The 13,221-nt window shown below is 42.2% G+C and overlaps 1 protein-coding gene across 1 annotated transcript in view; it reads right to left on the minus strand.

Annotated features, from left to right (window-relative positions):
• Nucleotides 1-13,221, minus strand: part of ABCG5 (ATP binding cassette subfamily G member 5) — a 46,785-nt gene that overhangs the window by 19,240 nt on the left and 14,324 nt on the right. The window contains exons 3-5 of the mRNA XM_061626125.1: nucleotides 7,131-7,267; nucleotides 6,671-6,769; nucleotides 1,565-1,697 (exon numbers count right to left, since the gene is read on the minus strand). Coding sequence (XP_061482109.1) covers nucleotides 1,565-1,697; nucleotides 6,671-6,769; nucleotides 7,131-7,267 — 369 coding nt within the window. The remainder of the gene's footprint in view (nucleotides 1-1,564; nucleotides 1,698-6,670; nucleotides 6,770-7,130; nucleotides 7,268-13,221) is intronic.

Raw genomic sequence — 13,221 nt, forward strand, 5'->3', positions numbered from 1 at the left:
TAAATGCAAACCCTTCATTTTAAATTATTCACTTTAGCTAATTAAACTAATTTTATATGAGTGTGGCACTGGGTTTTGAAATGCTTTAACTGCTTCTTTAATTTGATTGTATTTTAGTGAAAATGCGTTAGCTGCCTCAGAGGGCTTTTCTTTAAAAGGCAGCTCAAAAATATTTCAAATAAATATAAAGAACATTATCTTGAACATTGCTAACCAACATTTAATATCAGTCTTGGTTTTTTAGAATTAGTAATCTAGAGTTATTCTGGAGCAGAGTTCATAAGATTGATTGTGGATATACAATCACCTGCACTTCATTGCATGTTTCACTTCAAACACTATCTCATTTAATGAGCACTGTTGTCCTGTCCTGTCCTGATCTCCTAATCTAAGCTGCAGAAGCGGTTGGTAGGGCAGCACAGCGCAGCAGCGCTTGCCTAACCTCCCATCATTGGCGTCACTGCAGATTACCAGGAGGGGGAGGGGGTAAGGTCAGCGCATTGCAAACACAACAGCATAGCTAATTCAGTGCTCCCACTGGTGCATTTTTACCATGCTAAACTTACCACTGCCTGACCCCTCTCCCTCCCAGTAAGCCACAGTGACATCAACACCAGGAGGTCAGGTAAACACTACTACTCTGCCCTGCCAACTACTATTGCAAAGATGACTACTTATGTATTACCAAAAAAGGGGGGGGGAGAACACAGATTTGCATAAAGGCTGCATATGTTTATAGGTATAGATGCAAAATTAAACATAATTGCTGTAATTATAATAGAAATACATTAAATCTCTCCACAGTGATCAAGTGACCTGTGCCTGCTCAGCTTGCTGTGTAGGTGCTAACATTTGATGGACAGCTTCAAGGCCACTGATCTTCCTTCTTATGGTTTGTCTTTAAACCATGCTAGGACTAGACAGCCCTTCAAATATAGGACTGTCCTTTGTAAATCAGAACACATGTCCACCCTATCCCAATCCCAGCTGCCTCACTCTCGTGAGCTTAATGCACAAATGCACCAATACTAGCACCAGCAGTTCTGCTTCGGGGAGTACCCATGATCAGTAAATCCATTACCAACGTAACATGGAAATTGGCCATGTTGGAAATTTTTTTTGCAGTAAGTACATGACAAAAGTAACACTTGACAAAAAGGTCTCTAGAAGCTGATCTAAGACCCAGCTTGAGACTCTGAAGGGTTATTGACAGGATCACTGAGCCATAAAACAGCTTCTTATATCCAATAGCCCAGGCTTCCCAGCATTTTCAGAGGACTGGGTTTTTGTAAGTAATTTGCCTTAACTGGAGATTTGTAAACCACAAATCCCATCAGCATGCCCAATGAGATCAGCCAGTGCTAAATACCTGCTAGGGAGGGGAGGGCACATTGGGCTCTTCTTGAAATTAATGAGCATTGTTAAAGGGCACCTCTGTGACAGACCAAAAGTTCTATTGAAAAATGTTGGGTAGAAGTGGATGGTAGATGTATGTAGCAAGTGACAGTGTAATAAAAAAGGACAGGGCATTTGTTTTGTTCTGAAAGCTAGGTGCCGTACTCACTGGGATCTTGTAATAGCTGTGATGCAATTGAAACACAGCGTCTTTCACCATCAGAAATTCCCCGAAAAGTGCGGCTTCCAATTACACTGGTAGCAACATGACTGAGACTCAGCTCAGTCATAACAGCATCAACCTGCAAAAACAGTGACAGATCAGGAAGATCCTGAGGCTTAGATTGTCCAACCTGCTGCTCAACTGTCTTTTGAGCACTTCCTTTTTCTTTAAGCTGTACAAAATACTAGTCATAATTCAGAATGATCACAAAATAGGCTGTCCAAAAAGTCTTTGAAAAAGAAAGATACCATCATGCAGTTTCACATAGCTGAATCACGAAGCTACTACTTGCATAGGGGCACATTCTGATGGTCCTGATTTCAGGAACAGAATGTGAAAGCAAGCTATGAGCCAAGAAGGCCCAATTTAATTCTCATCAGCAATTTGCTAGGTGGCTTGATTGGTCATTATTCCCACCATCTTGAACAGGGGGATTTAATAATACTGATCCGTCTTTCAGAGGTATTATAAAGATTATCAACATATTATTTGTTAAATGCTTTAAATGCCTGCAGCCATACCACCCTGTGTGAGAAGTGCTTTAAGTTTTTCAGTTTCAAATTATTGTTAATACCGGGATTTTAGGATGAATGGCGGGGGGCTACAGACACACCATACTTTTAAAGCACATGGTTTCCCCCAAAGAATCCTGGGAACTATAGTTTGTTAAGGATCCTGTGAATAATAGCTCTGTGAGGGGTAAACTACAGTTCCCAGGATTGGGGGAGGATCTATGTGCTTTAAATGTATAATGTGTACTACCCATATGCCAGCTAGACTGGTATTTGAATCTTATTTCAGCAGAGATAATGTCTGCCACTGTATCCAGCGGTGGCAGACTAGCTGAGGGCATCCAGAGATGCACCAACATCTGAACAAAACTCATGGACTACCAATGGTCCATGTGCTACAGTTTGGGAACCCCTAGCTTAGTGTACAAGACCCTCCATGGCGCAGAGTGGACAGCCGAAGCTCTGCTCACGGCCGGAGTTCGATTCTAATGGAAGGAGGAAGTTGAATCTCCGGTAAAAGGGGTCGAGGTCCTCTCATCCTTCCATCCATCCGTGGTCAGTAAAATGAGTACCCGGCGTATACTGGGAGGTAAAGAAAGGCCGGGGAAGGAAATGGCAATCCCACCCCATATATATGGTCTGCCTAGTAAACATCGCAAGACGTCACCCTAAGAGTCGGAAATGACTTGCACTATAAGTGCGGGGACACCTTTACCTTTACTTTAGCTTAGTGTACATGTAGTTGCTATCTGAACCATACCCTCTGCATGGAAGAATGTTAGCCTGTGAACACACTAGTTGCCAGAGCAAAGTGTTTCCATTAGCCACGCCTGGAGGGGGAAGAGATTGATCTGCCAGTTAGTTGCAAAATCACTTTGAAGCTGAATTTTTTAAAAATGCACTCAAGCTGCTCCCACCAGGTTTTACAATAAAAAGGAATGGGGCTTGCCTAGCATCAGGTGCCCCCGTTTTCAGAAGAGAGAGGTGGAGACACACTGGAACCAGCAGAACAGTGAGTGTGTTTCTACCCTTTGCTGTGAAACAAAGTAAAGAAACTTTACTTTGGCATTTGATGTTGAATCACAGGGTTTTTTTAATGGGCAGCAATGAGCCTTGCCTGAGATCATACCGATATGTAAAGTTAGAGATGCACTACAGACTTAAAAATATCCAGTGGCTTCTGAGAAAATGCTTTCCTATAGCAGCCATATGGAAACATTTTGCAAGTAGCTCTTTTACACTATGAAAGTGGTGACAGAGTCATGTCTCCAATCAGTGCTTGAATAAAAGAGCAAATTCCAGGCACCCAAAGTCAATTCGAGAAGCCAGACTGATGGATATACCACCTGCCAATTCCCCTTAAGAGTATATAGATTTGTCAAATTAAAGCCAACTGTTTTCCAACCAGCTGGCAATTGAAAGAAAGAATATTCATACCAAGTGTTCTAAATATACAAGGCTGCTCCTTAAACAATTATGATGATAACTCATGGGGGGGAAATCCTCATGTTTAGGTTTTGCTTCTGGCTTCTGAAGTGCAACTGTTTAAGCATTTGTCAGGAGTGAGGACTGACAAAGGCCAATTACTTAAAGTTATTGATGATGAGCCATTTTCTGACCTCTGGCTAGAGGCAAAGCAGATCACTTCTTTGTGCATTACTTTACACTTCCCAGTAGAATAACTGGCTAGGAAAACACAAAATCCCATCTGGTCTAATCTGGTGCCTGTTAACATAAATTCGGTATGCAGAAATGAGCAGGATAATATTTTAATGGCATGGAAATAAGCATGATCACTATGGCTCATACTGCTAGGAACAGCTACCGGCATCTGTTCAAAAGCTGGCAACCCTACCAGTGGTCTGCTAAAAATTCCTCCCACTTTTTCCCTCACCATTCTCAATCAATCAATATACAAAGAAATTTCATGAGAGGAAAAAGAAAATTTTGGTGAAATTCTCATGGGCGCAGATGAAGGGTTTTTGTCATGTTTACCTTACTTTTGAGGTGGCTGAGGGATGTTTGTGAGAGTCAGAGTCCTGTCATTGTAAAATCATCTCTCTGGTAGTATGTACTCTGCAGCCCTCCAGGGTGCCTGTGCTTCATTGACAACCCAGATAACTCCTCCCATGTGGCTTTTTCAGATCAGGAAGCTCAGGCAACCAACAGAGGCTGCAGAGTGCTGGATTAATCTTTACTGGACAGAAAAAAACTTGCACACCACCCTTAGGAACTTTCACAAAAAATAGGGTAAGCTCAAAACCCCTGGACTCACCAAAATTCTAAATAAATTCTACAGCATCTTCAGAATGGGGCAGAAAACTGGATCCTCTTTCCCAGGTGAAGAAAAATTTGAGGACAAAATTTGGCACAACACTGGCAAATTAACTGATAATGTTATCAATGGCTACAGGTCTTGATGGCAGCTATTAGACTGCTTACATTTCATTAGCAGTCATATCTACAGTTCAGTAGACTTTTCTTACATCAGTCAAAATGTTAAGAACATAAGAAGAGCCTGCTGGATCAGGCCAGTGGCCCATCTAGTCCAGCATCCTGTTCTCACAGTGGCCAACCAGGTGCCTGGGGGAAGCCCGCAAGCAGGACCCGAGTGCAAGAACACTCTCCCCTCCTGAGGCTTCCGGCAACTGGTTTTCAGACTAGGGTGGCAGAGCACAGCCATCACGGCTAGTAGCCATTGATAGCCCTGTCCTCCATGAATTTGTCTAATCTTCTTTTAAAGCCATCCAAGCTGATGGCCATTACTGCATCTTGTGGGAGCAAATTCCATAGTTTAACTATGCGCTGAGTAAAGAAGTACTTCCTTTTGTCTGTCCTGAATCTTCCAACATTCAGCTTCTTTGAATGTCCACGAGTTCTAGTATTATGAGAGAGGGAGAAGAACTTTTCTCTATCCACTTTCTCAATGCCATGCATAATTTTATACACTTCTATCATGTCTCCTCTGACCCGCCTTTTCTCTAAACTAAAAAGCCCCAAATGCTGCAACCTTTCCTCGTAAGGGAGTCGCTCCATCCCCTTGATCATTCTGGTTGCCCTCTTCTGAACCTTTTCCAACTCTATAATATCCTTTTTGAGATGAGGCAACCAGAACTGTACACAGTATTCCAAATGTGGCCACACCATAGATTTATACAACGGCATTATGATATCAGCTGTTTTATTTTCAATACCTTTCCTAATTATCGCTAGCATGGAATTTGCCTTTTTGCAATGTATGCTCACTATGTTGCAACGTAGTGAGCAAATTTTGGAGGTTTGGGAACTCTTTCATTATTGGAACTCTTTCTCTGTTACTCCTGAGGGCATGACTAAAACCAATAGGGGGAAATTTAAAGGAAGTAGATATTTGCATTAGGAGAAATTTCCTAATGATCAGATCAGATTTATTTATAGTCATAGACCCAATTTCCTAATGGTAAGAGGAGTTTAACAGTGGAACAGAGGTCACTTCTGTACCAGACATTTAAAGCAGTATCATACCACTTAATTATTAATAATTATTATTATTACTACATTTGCATACTGCCCCATAGTCGAAGCTCTCTGGGCAGTTTACAACAATTAAAAACATTAAATACATATATACAAATATACACATTTAAAAACACTTTAAAAAAACAATATAAAAACACATGCTAAAATGCCTGGGAGAAAAGGAAAGTCTTGACCTGGCGCTGAAAAGATAACAGTGTTGGTGCCAGGCGCACCTCGTCAAATCCATCATTCCATAATTTGGGGGCCACCACTGAGAAAGCCCTTTAACAGTCATGGCTTCCCCCAAAGAATCATGGAAGCTGTAGTTTATTAAGAGTGCTGAGAATTATAAGGAGACCTCTATTCCCCCTCACAGAGCTACAATTCCCAGAGTGGTTTAATGATCAATCCCTCTTCCCAAGGTACTCTGGGAATTGTAGCTCTGCGAGGGAAACGGGTCTCCTAAGCTCCCTTAACAAACCACAGTTCCCAAGATTCTTTGGGAGAAGCTGTGACTGAAGGTGTATGATGCTGCTTTAACTGTATGGGGCAGATGTGGCCAGACTGCCTCAGGAGATGGTGGATTGTCCTTCACTGGAGGCATTTAAGCAGAGGCTGGATAAAGATGTCTCAGGACTGCTATAGCTGCACATTCAGCATTGCAGGTCCTGCATTGGCTAGCTGATCTCTAAGGGCCGCTCCTTCTCTAAACTTCTATGATTCTAGTCTGGATGTTAAGCACAATGAGTAAAGAGTGAGAGAGTAAAAGCTGACATGATGTTAAACTAGTAGTCAGCAGTTGTAACATTCAGCCTAATTAAGCTTGCTCAGAATTTCATGACATTTTATGTAATAAATTGCCCTACTGTAGATTTTTTTTGGGGGGGGAGGATTCCCCTATGCACTGCCAACATGGCCACCTATGCTTTTTGACCAGCTTCAAAGGGATTAAAACATCCTAATAGTGTGAAGAATCCCAGCCTTGGCTCCTGAGTGCTAAATTTCTATAGAAGTATTTCATCTGGGGTATATTGCAGCAGACCTTCTCCTTTATAAAGTTGCTGGAGTGCTTCTGGAGTGCTAGCAAGGCAGTATAAGTCAAACATTCCTCTATGGTGAGGTAGCTTAACAAGGTATCATTCTGAAAGAGAAAGAAAAATGCAGCAGATTTAGCCATGCAGTGATGACAACTAAAAACACGTATGGGCTATAGCTCAGGGCTAGAGCATATGCTTTGCATGCAAAAGGTCCCAAGTTCAAATCCCGGCATTGCCAGATAGGGCTGGCGAAAACGTCTGGCTGAAATCCTGGACAGCCGCTGCCGGTCAGTGTCGACAATACTGAGCTAAGTGAACCCATGCTATGACTTGGAATAAGGCATCTTCTGATGTTCCTAAATCCATTGACTTCTGAGAAATGTCAGTTATATGAAAATCATCACAATCTTCTGTTGTTCTACAATCACAGAACTCTAATAGAAATGTGAATAAAAACAAACCAACCTGGAGAACATAGGAAAAGGTGTCTTGAAATTGCTCTGGCCTCAGCTCTTGTCCATTGACATAAACTTGCCCAGCAAAGTTTGTCTTATGACTCAGTCTTCCAGCTATGGCATCCAATAGAGTTGTTTTCCCCGATCCTAATGCAAATGGCAAAATTTAGTATAATTATATATTATATAATTGGTAGCAGAAGGTGGAGAAGTTCCATACTTTCTGCAAAAACAAGACCAGGAGCAGACTGCGGTACAGATCATGAACTGGTCGTATCGAAAATCAGAGTAAAGCTAAAGAAGACCAACAAAGCAATCATAACGCCAAAATACAATTTAAATAACATCTCAGAAGCATATAAAGATCAAATAAGGAACCGGTTTGAGGCTTTAAACTTAATTGACAGAGAACCAGAAGAACTATGGACTGAAGTCAGAGACGTTATCAGAGAAGAATGCAAAAAGACAATACCTGTAGTTAAAGAGAGAGAGAAAGACCTCAATGGATGACTGAAGAAACTCTTAAAATGGTTAAAGAGAGAAGGAAAGCAAAAGCAAAAGGAGATAGAAACACAGTCAGAACCCTAAATGCAACAATACAGTGACTAGTATGTAGGGACAAAGAGAACTATTACAATAGTTACTGTATAGAAATAGAAGATGACAACAAAAAGGGAAGAACAAGAGCCCTATTTCAAAAGATTAGAGAAACAAAAGGGAAATTTAAACCATGAGTAGGGATGTTGAATAATCAACAGGGGAACACACTGACTGACCGAGATGAAATAAAAGGAAGATGGAAGCAATACACTGAAGACCTCTATAAAAGAGATGCCAGGATGACAGATTCATTCACGGAGGAACCATATGATGAAGAACCAGAAATTTTAGAATGTGAGGTGAAAGCTGCTCTTAAAATACTTGGAAGAAACAAATCACCAGGAATAGACGGCATACCAATAGAGTTGCTACAAGCTACTGAGATGGAATCAGTCCAAATTTTGACTAAAATCTGTCAAGAAATATGGAAAACTAAACAATGGTCCACAGACTGGAAGCGCATATACATCCCAATTCCAAAGAAAGGAGATCCCAGAGAATGAAGTAATTATCAAACTATTGCCTTAATATCCCATGCAAGTAAAGTATTGCTCAAGATTCTACAACAAAGGCTCTTGCCATATATGGAGCGAGAAATGCCAAATGTCCAAGCTGGATTTAGAAAGGGAAGAGGCACCAGAGATCATATCGCAAACATATGTTAGATAATGGAACGGACCAAGGAATTTCAGAAGAAAATCACCCTGTGCCTTATAGATTACAGCAAGCCTTTGACTGTGTAGATCATGAAAAACTATGGAATGCTTTAAAAGAAATGGGGGTGTCACAGCATCTGATTGTCCTGATGCGCAACCTATGCTCTGCACAAGAGGCTACTGTAAGGACAGAATATGGAGAAACCGATTGGTTCCCCATCAGAGAGGGTGTGAGACGGGGTGTATTTTATCACCCTATTTGTTTAATCTGTACGCAGAACATATCATAGGGAAAGTGGGATTGGACCAAGAAGAAGGAGGAGTGAAAACTGGAGGAAGAAAAATAAATGATTTAAGATATGCAGATGATACCATACTACTAGCAGAAACCAGGAATAATTTGAAATAAATGCTGATGAAAGTTAAAGAGGAAAGCACAAAAGCAGGACTACAGCTGAACGTCAAAAAGACTAAAGTAATGACAACAGAAGATTTATGCAACTTTACCGTAGACAATGAGGACATTGAACTTGTCAAGGATTATCAATACCTTGGCACAATCATTAACCAAAATGGAGACAATAGTCAAGAAATCAGAAGAAGGCTAGGACGGGGAGGGCAGCTGTGAGAGAACTAGAAAAGGTCCTCAAATGTAAAGATGTATCACTGAACACTAAAGTCAGGATCATTCAGATCATGGTATTTCCTATCTCTATGTATGGATGTGAAAGTTGGACAGTGAAAAAAGCTGATAAGAGAAAAATCAACTCATTTGAAATGTGGGTTGGAGAACAGCTTTGCGGATACCATGGACTGCAAAAAAGACAAATAATTGGGTGTTAGAACAAATGAAACCAGAACTATCACTAGAAGCTAAAATGATGAAACTGAGGTTATCATACTTTGGACACATAATGAGAAGACATGATTCATTAGAAAAGACAATAATGCTGCGAAAAACAGAAGGAAGTAGAAAAAGAGGAAGGCCAAACAAGAGATGGATTGATTCCATAATGGAAGCCACAGACCTGAACTTACAAGATCTGAACAGGGTGGTTCATGACAGATGCTCTTGGAGGTTGCTGATTCATAGGGTCGCCATAAGTCGTAGTCGACTTGGAGGCACATAACAACAACAATTAAATTAACAACAGTTGGGTAACAGTTATGACCATCTAAAGAGCAGCCAACATTTGAGCTGATCCATGTCAGCTGTTCCTTTAGCAGTAGCTTGATCTGCAGCACTTAGCAGATGTTAAAAGTTTGCAGATTGAATCACTGTTAAAGACACAAAGGGCAGACGGGCCTTTTTTTTTTTACTGGCCAGTTGGCTGAAAACTCATACCCCTCAAGGCTACTCCAATCCTAATATGTCTCTATTGTTGTAGAACAGGTGTGGGGAATCTTTTCTCCGAGGGCCACATTCACTTCTGGGCTATCTTCCAGGGAGCACTTGCCAGTGGTGAGTAGGGACAGAGGCAAAAGTGGACAGAGCAATGAACAAAACGTGGTGCAATAAGCTAGTTTTTACACACAGTCACACACTCTGCTATTCCCCATCCAGGCAAGCAAGAGACATTCTCAAAGATCAAGGACACATTCTAGCCTTGCAGAAACACTTGAGGAAGATGTGAAGCAGGGCTGGTGAGGAGTGCACCCTGGGGAGAGAGGGTGTGGCCTGGAAAGAGTCCCAAGTAGGGTTACCAACCGTACTCTTTTAAGAGTACATGTACCCTTTTTGAGATGGTGCAACAGCATACTCTTACTTTTCACTTATCGAAGCCAATGTACTCTTTGAAATGACAAAATGATGGTAACCCTAGTCCCAAGGGCTAACTAGAAAGGCCTGGAAGGCCACATTCCATCCCTGGGTAAGCAAGGGTAAGCAGAAGACAAGAGTAAGCAGAAGATACATCTACTAATAGACTGCAGGGTGATTTTCTGTAGATCAGCAAGGATTTATGGCATCCAATTATTGAACAATAGCAACAAAATGACTTGCTGCCCTAAGTTACATTATTGAAATGAAGAAAGCTTGGGGTAACCACAAAGTTTAACATGAAAAGACTGTGAGCTCTGTTCATTTCTGGTCTTCAGGAATAATTCCTGTGCTCAGAATTCTTTGATTCTTTTGTATGACTTTTGTACCAGGTTCCGGCTAATGCATCCTCAGGGTTCTAGTAAGAAAGAAAACAAGGAGATCCCACAAGCCTCGCATCTGTCCAGCCCTATTGTAGAAGAACAGTCACTTCCATTATCATAGCTGTTAGTATCTTTCTGCCCCTGTTAAACATGGTAGTTGTGTGCGTACACACCCACAAAGACACACAGAGCTATACAGAGCTCTCAGCTGTTAAGCTGAAGTTGGTGCAGGACTCTACCAGATTTCTTCAAACTGCTTGTGCCAAAGAGTCTTTTGAATATGGGTTAAAATCAAGAGTGTCTGCAGAAATATTTCTTATTTATTTATTACATTCATATCCCACCTTTCCTCCAAGGAGCTCAAGGTGACATACATGTTTATTTCCCTCTCCATTTTATCCTCACAGCAACCCTATGAGAAAGGTTAGGCTGAGAGACTGTAACTAGTCCAAAGTCACCCAGCAAGCTCCATGGCTGAGTGCGGATTTGAACCCTGGTCTCCCAGATCCTAGTCTAACACTGTAACCGCTATACCACACAGGCTTGGGAGGAGAGGCAACGTCTATTGATTGTTACTACGAACCCGAAAAAAAAGATGGCGGCCGCCTGAGTTCGTCAAGCTGTGAGCTCCTGCATCCTCCCTTCTCTTATCACTTTTCTTCTGTATATAGTTTGTTTTTATTAGTAGTATTTTATCACCATCTTCCAAGGGAGTAAACCTTGCTGCATATGCTGTGAACGCAACTTGCCTTTTTGAAAAAAATGACTACTTATCAGCTGGTGGTGAGTTACTGCTCCGAGTGACTTTTACATAGCTTGGAAGTTACTTTTTTGAACTACAACTCCCATCAGCCCCAGCCAGCATGGCCACTGGATTGGGCTGATGGGAGTTGTAGTTCAAAAAAGTAACTTTTCCAAGCTCTGGACTTGCATTTGTTTCTTGCTTGGGAACCCCTTGCCAGGAGGATTCTAAACTCTGCCAACATAAATATTGACTATAAGCCAAGGTCGAGCTGGAAGCCTATTTATTCTACTCTAGCTAGCAGCTATCTCCTTTAAACAACCAGAAAAATCCTACAGGCAACAAATCGGAGCCCAAAGTGTGTCAGGAGTCCCTTTAAGACTGCAATCCTGCCCCAATAAGATTAATGAGATTAATCCTGGGCAATGGCTCCAGGTTTTATTTCATCTATAGCCTAACTTCCATCAGTCCTCTGTAAGACTCACCGTTTTACTCTAACATTGATTAAGAATCTGGTAATACTTAGACTCCACAATCCAACAAACAACCTCAAAGCAGGGGGGCTCCCCATATTATACAAACAATGGTTCAAACACGCAAAATGTGCCATGAGCAAGGAAAAAAGCTGATTGAGAACCTAGGGGAGTCTCGCAGTGGAGGGTCTCAGCTCAGAATCACTCAATTTTTCTCACTGAACAACCAGGGCATGGATGAGAGTAATGGGGCTTGTAGTGTTGCGAATGCTGCTGACATACCTCCAACAGAGCTGCTGAGCCTGGGTCTGGACTATACTGCTGAGCCTGATGACCTGGCTGATCTGTACGGCTCGATTTCAAGAGCTGACCTGGCCATTTCTTCCAACCAGAACTCCCCAGCTGGTTTGGATTCCTCCCCATTGTCGGCATGTGACGTTGGTGTGCCACAAATGCCCACACACACCCACAATTTGAGGGAGTCACCCCCTCCCACTGAAGATGAGATCTCGTCATTCCAGCTAGCACAAACCCCTGGGGACTTACAAACCACACCAGCTGTTGATTCAAATTCTTTACCCACGGATTCTGATTGCCCCGCCTTGTTTAACACGCAACTCCACTCATCGCCCACTCGCTCTACAGGTGCCATGGTTAGTTTGGAAATGGTAGAAATTGCCCAAAAGCTCTTGTTAACAGGACAACAGTGCTTGCAGTTGCAAATGGCGATTGTTGCCAAAGAGACTGAGTCCGTCAAAAACTTTATTACAGAAGCAAATGGACTGCTAAATTACCTCATTGAAGAACTCCTCAAATTAAATACGATATCAAAGCGCAACATAACTATCCCTAAGTCAGCCAATGCCCAGGTGGGACCCAGTGGAAGGAAATGCAAAGTTGCACCTCAAGGGAAAAAAACCTAAGAATGTTAAAAAGTATAAGCCCCCCAGACGCAGGAAGATGAACTTTAGTAGACTTTACAAATTACTGGATGCACACCAGCGAATGGGGATGGCAGAACGGAAAATTTCCAATCAGGGGGCAGCGATACCTACTCCACCTGCTTCGGGGACAGTGTTATCCATCTCCCCTCTCATGGGGGCGGTGCCCCCGACACAATGTGAGGCGCTGCATGTCACCCCGACCCGCTCATTAACTACAGAGACATCTACCACTCTCAATCAGAGGGCTGTAAATAGGAGAACTGGTGAGAACAACTCTTGGCGGAAGAAGGCTCTCGGAACCTGGACTTTAAAATACAGCCAAGACAAGCTGGCCCTACTAAATCTTCCCTGCCCCAGAATCAGTGAGAGAGCTGCTGCGAGGAAACTACGGGTCTGCAATGCACTTCATTCGCTGGACTTGAAAGTCTTATGGCCAGAGGACATTGTGAACATAGAGTTTCTTTATAACTCGTCGTCAAAATCATCGGTGCTACTCTCTTTTAAATCTCCAGCTGTGACATCTCGGTTACTCGCATACAGGACC

The sequence above is a fragment of the Rhineura floridana genome, chromosome 4 (assembly GCF_030035675.1).
Source record: "Rhineura floridana isolate rRhiFlo1 chromosome 4, rRhiFlo1.hap2, whole genome shotgun sequence".
Taxonomy (NCBI): Eukaryota; Metazoa; Chordata; class Lepidosauria; order Squamata; family Rhineuridae; genus Rhineura; species Rhineura floridana.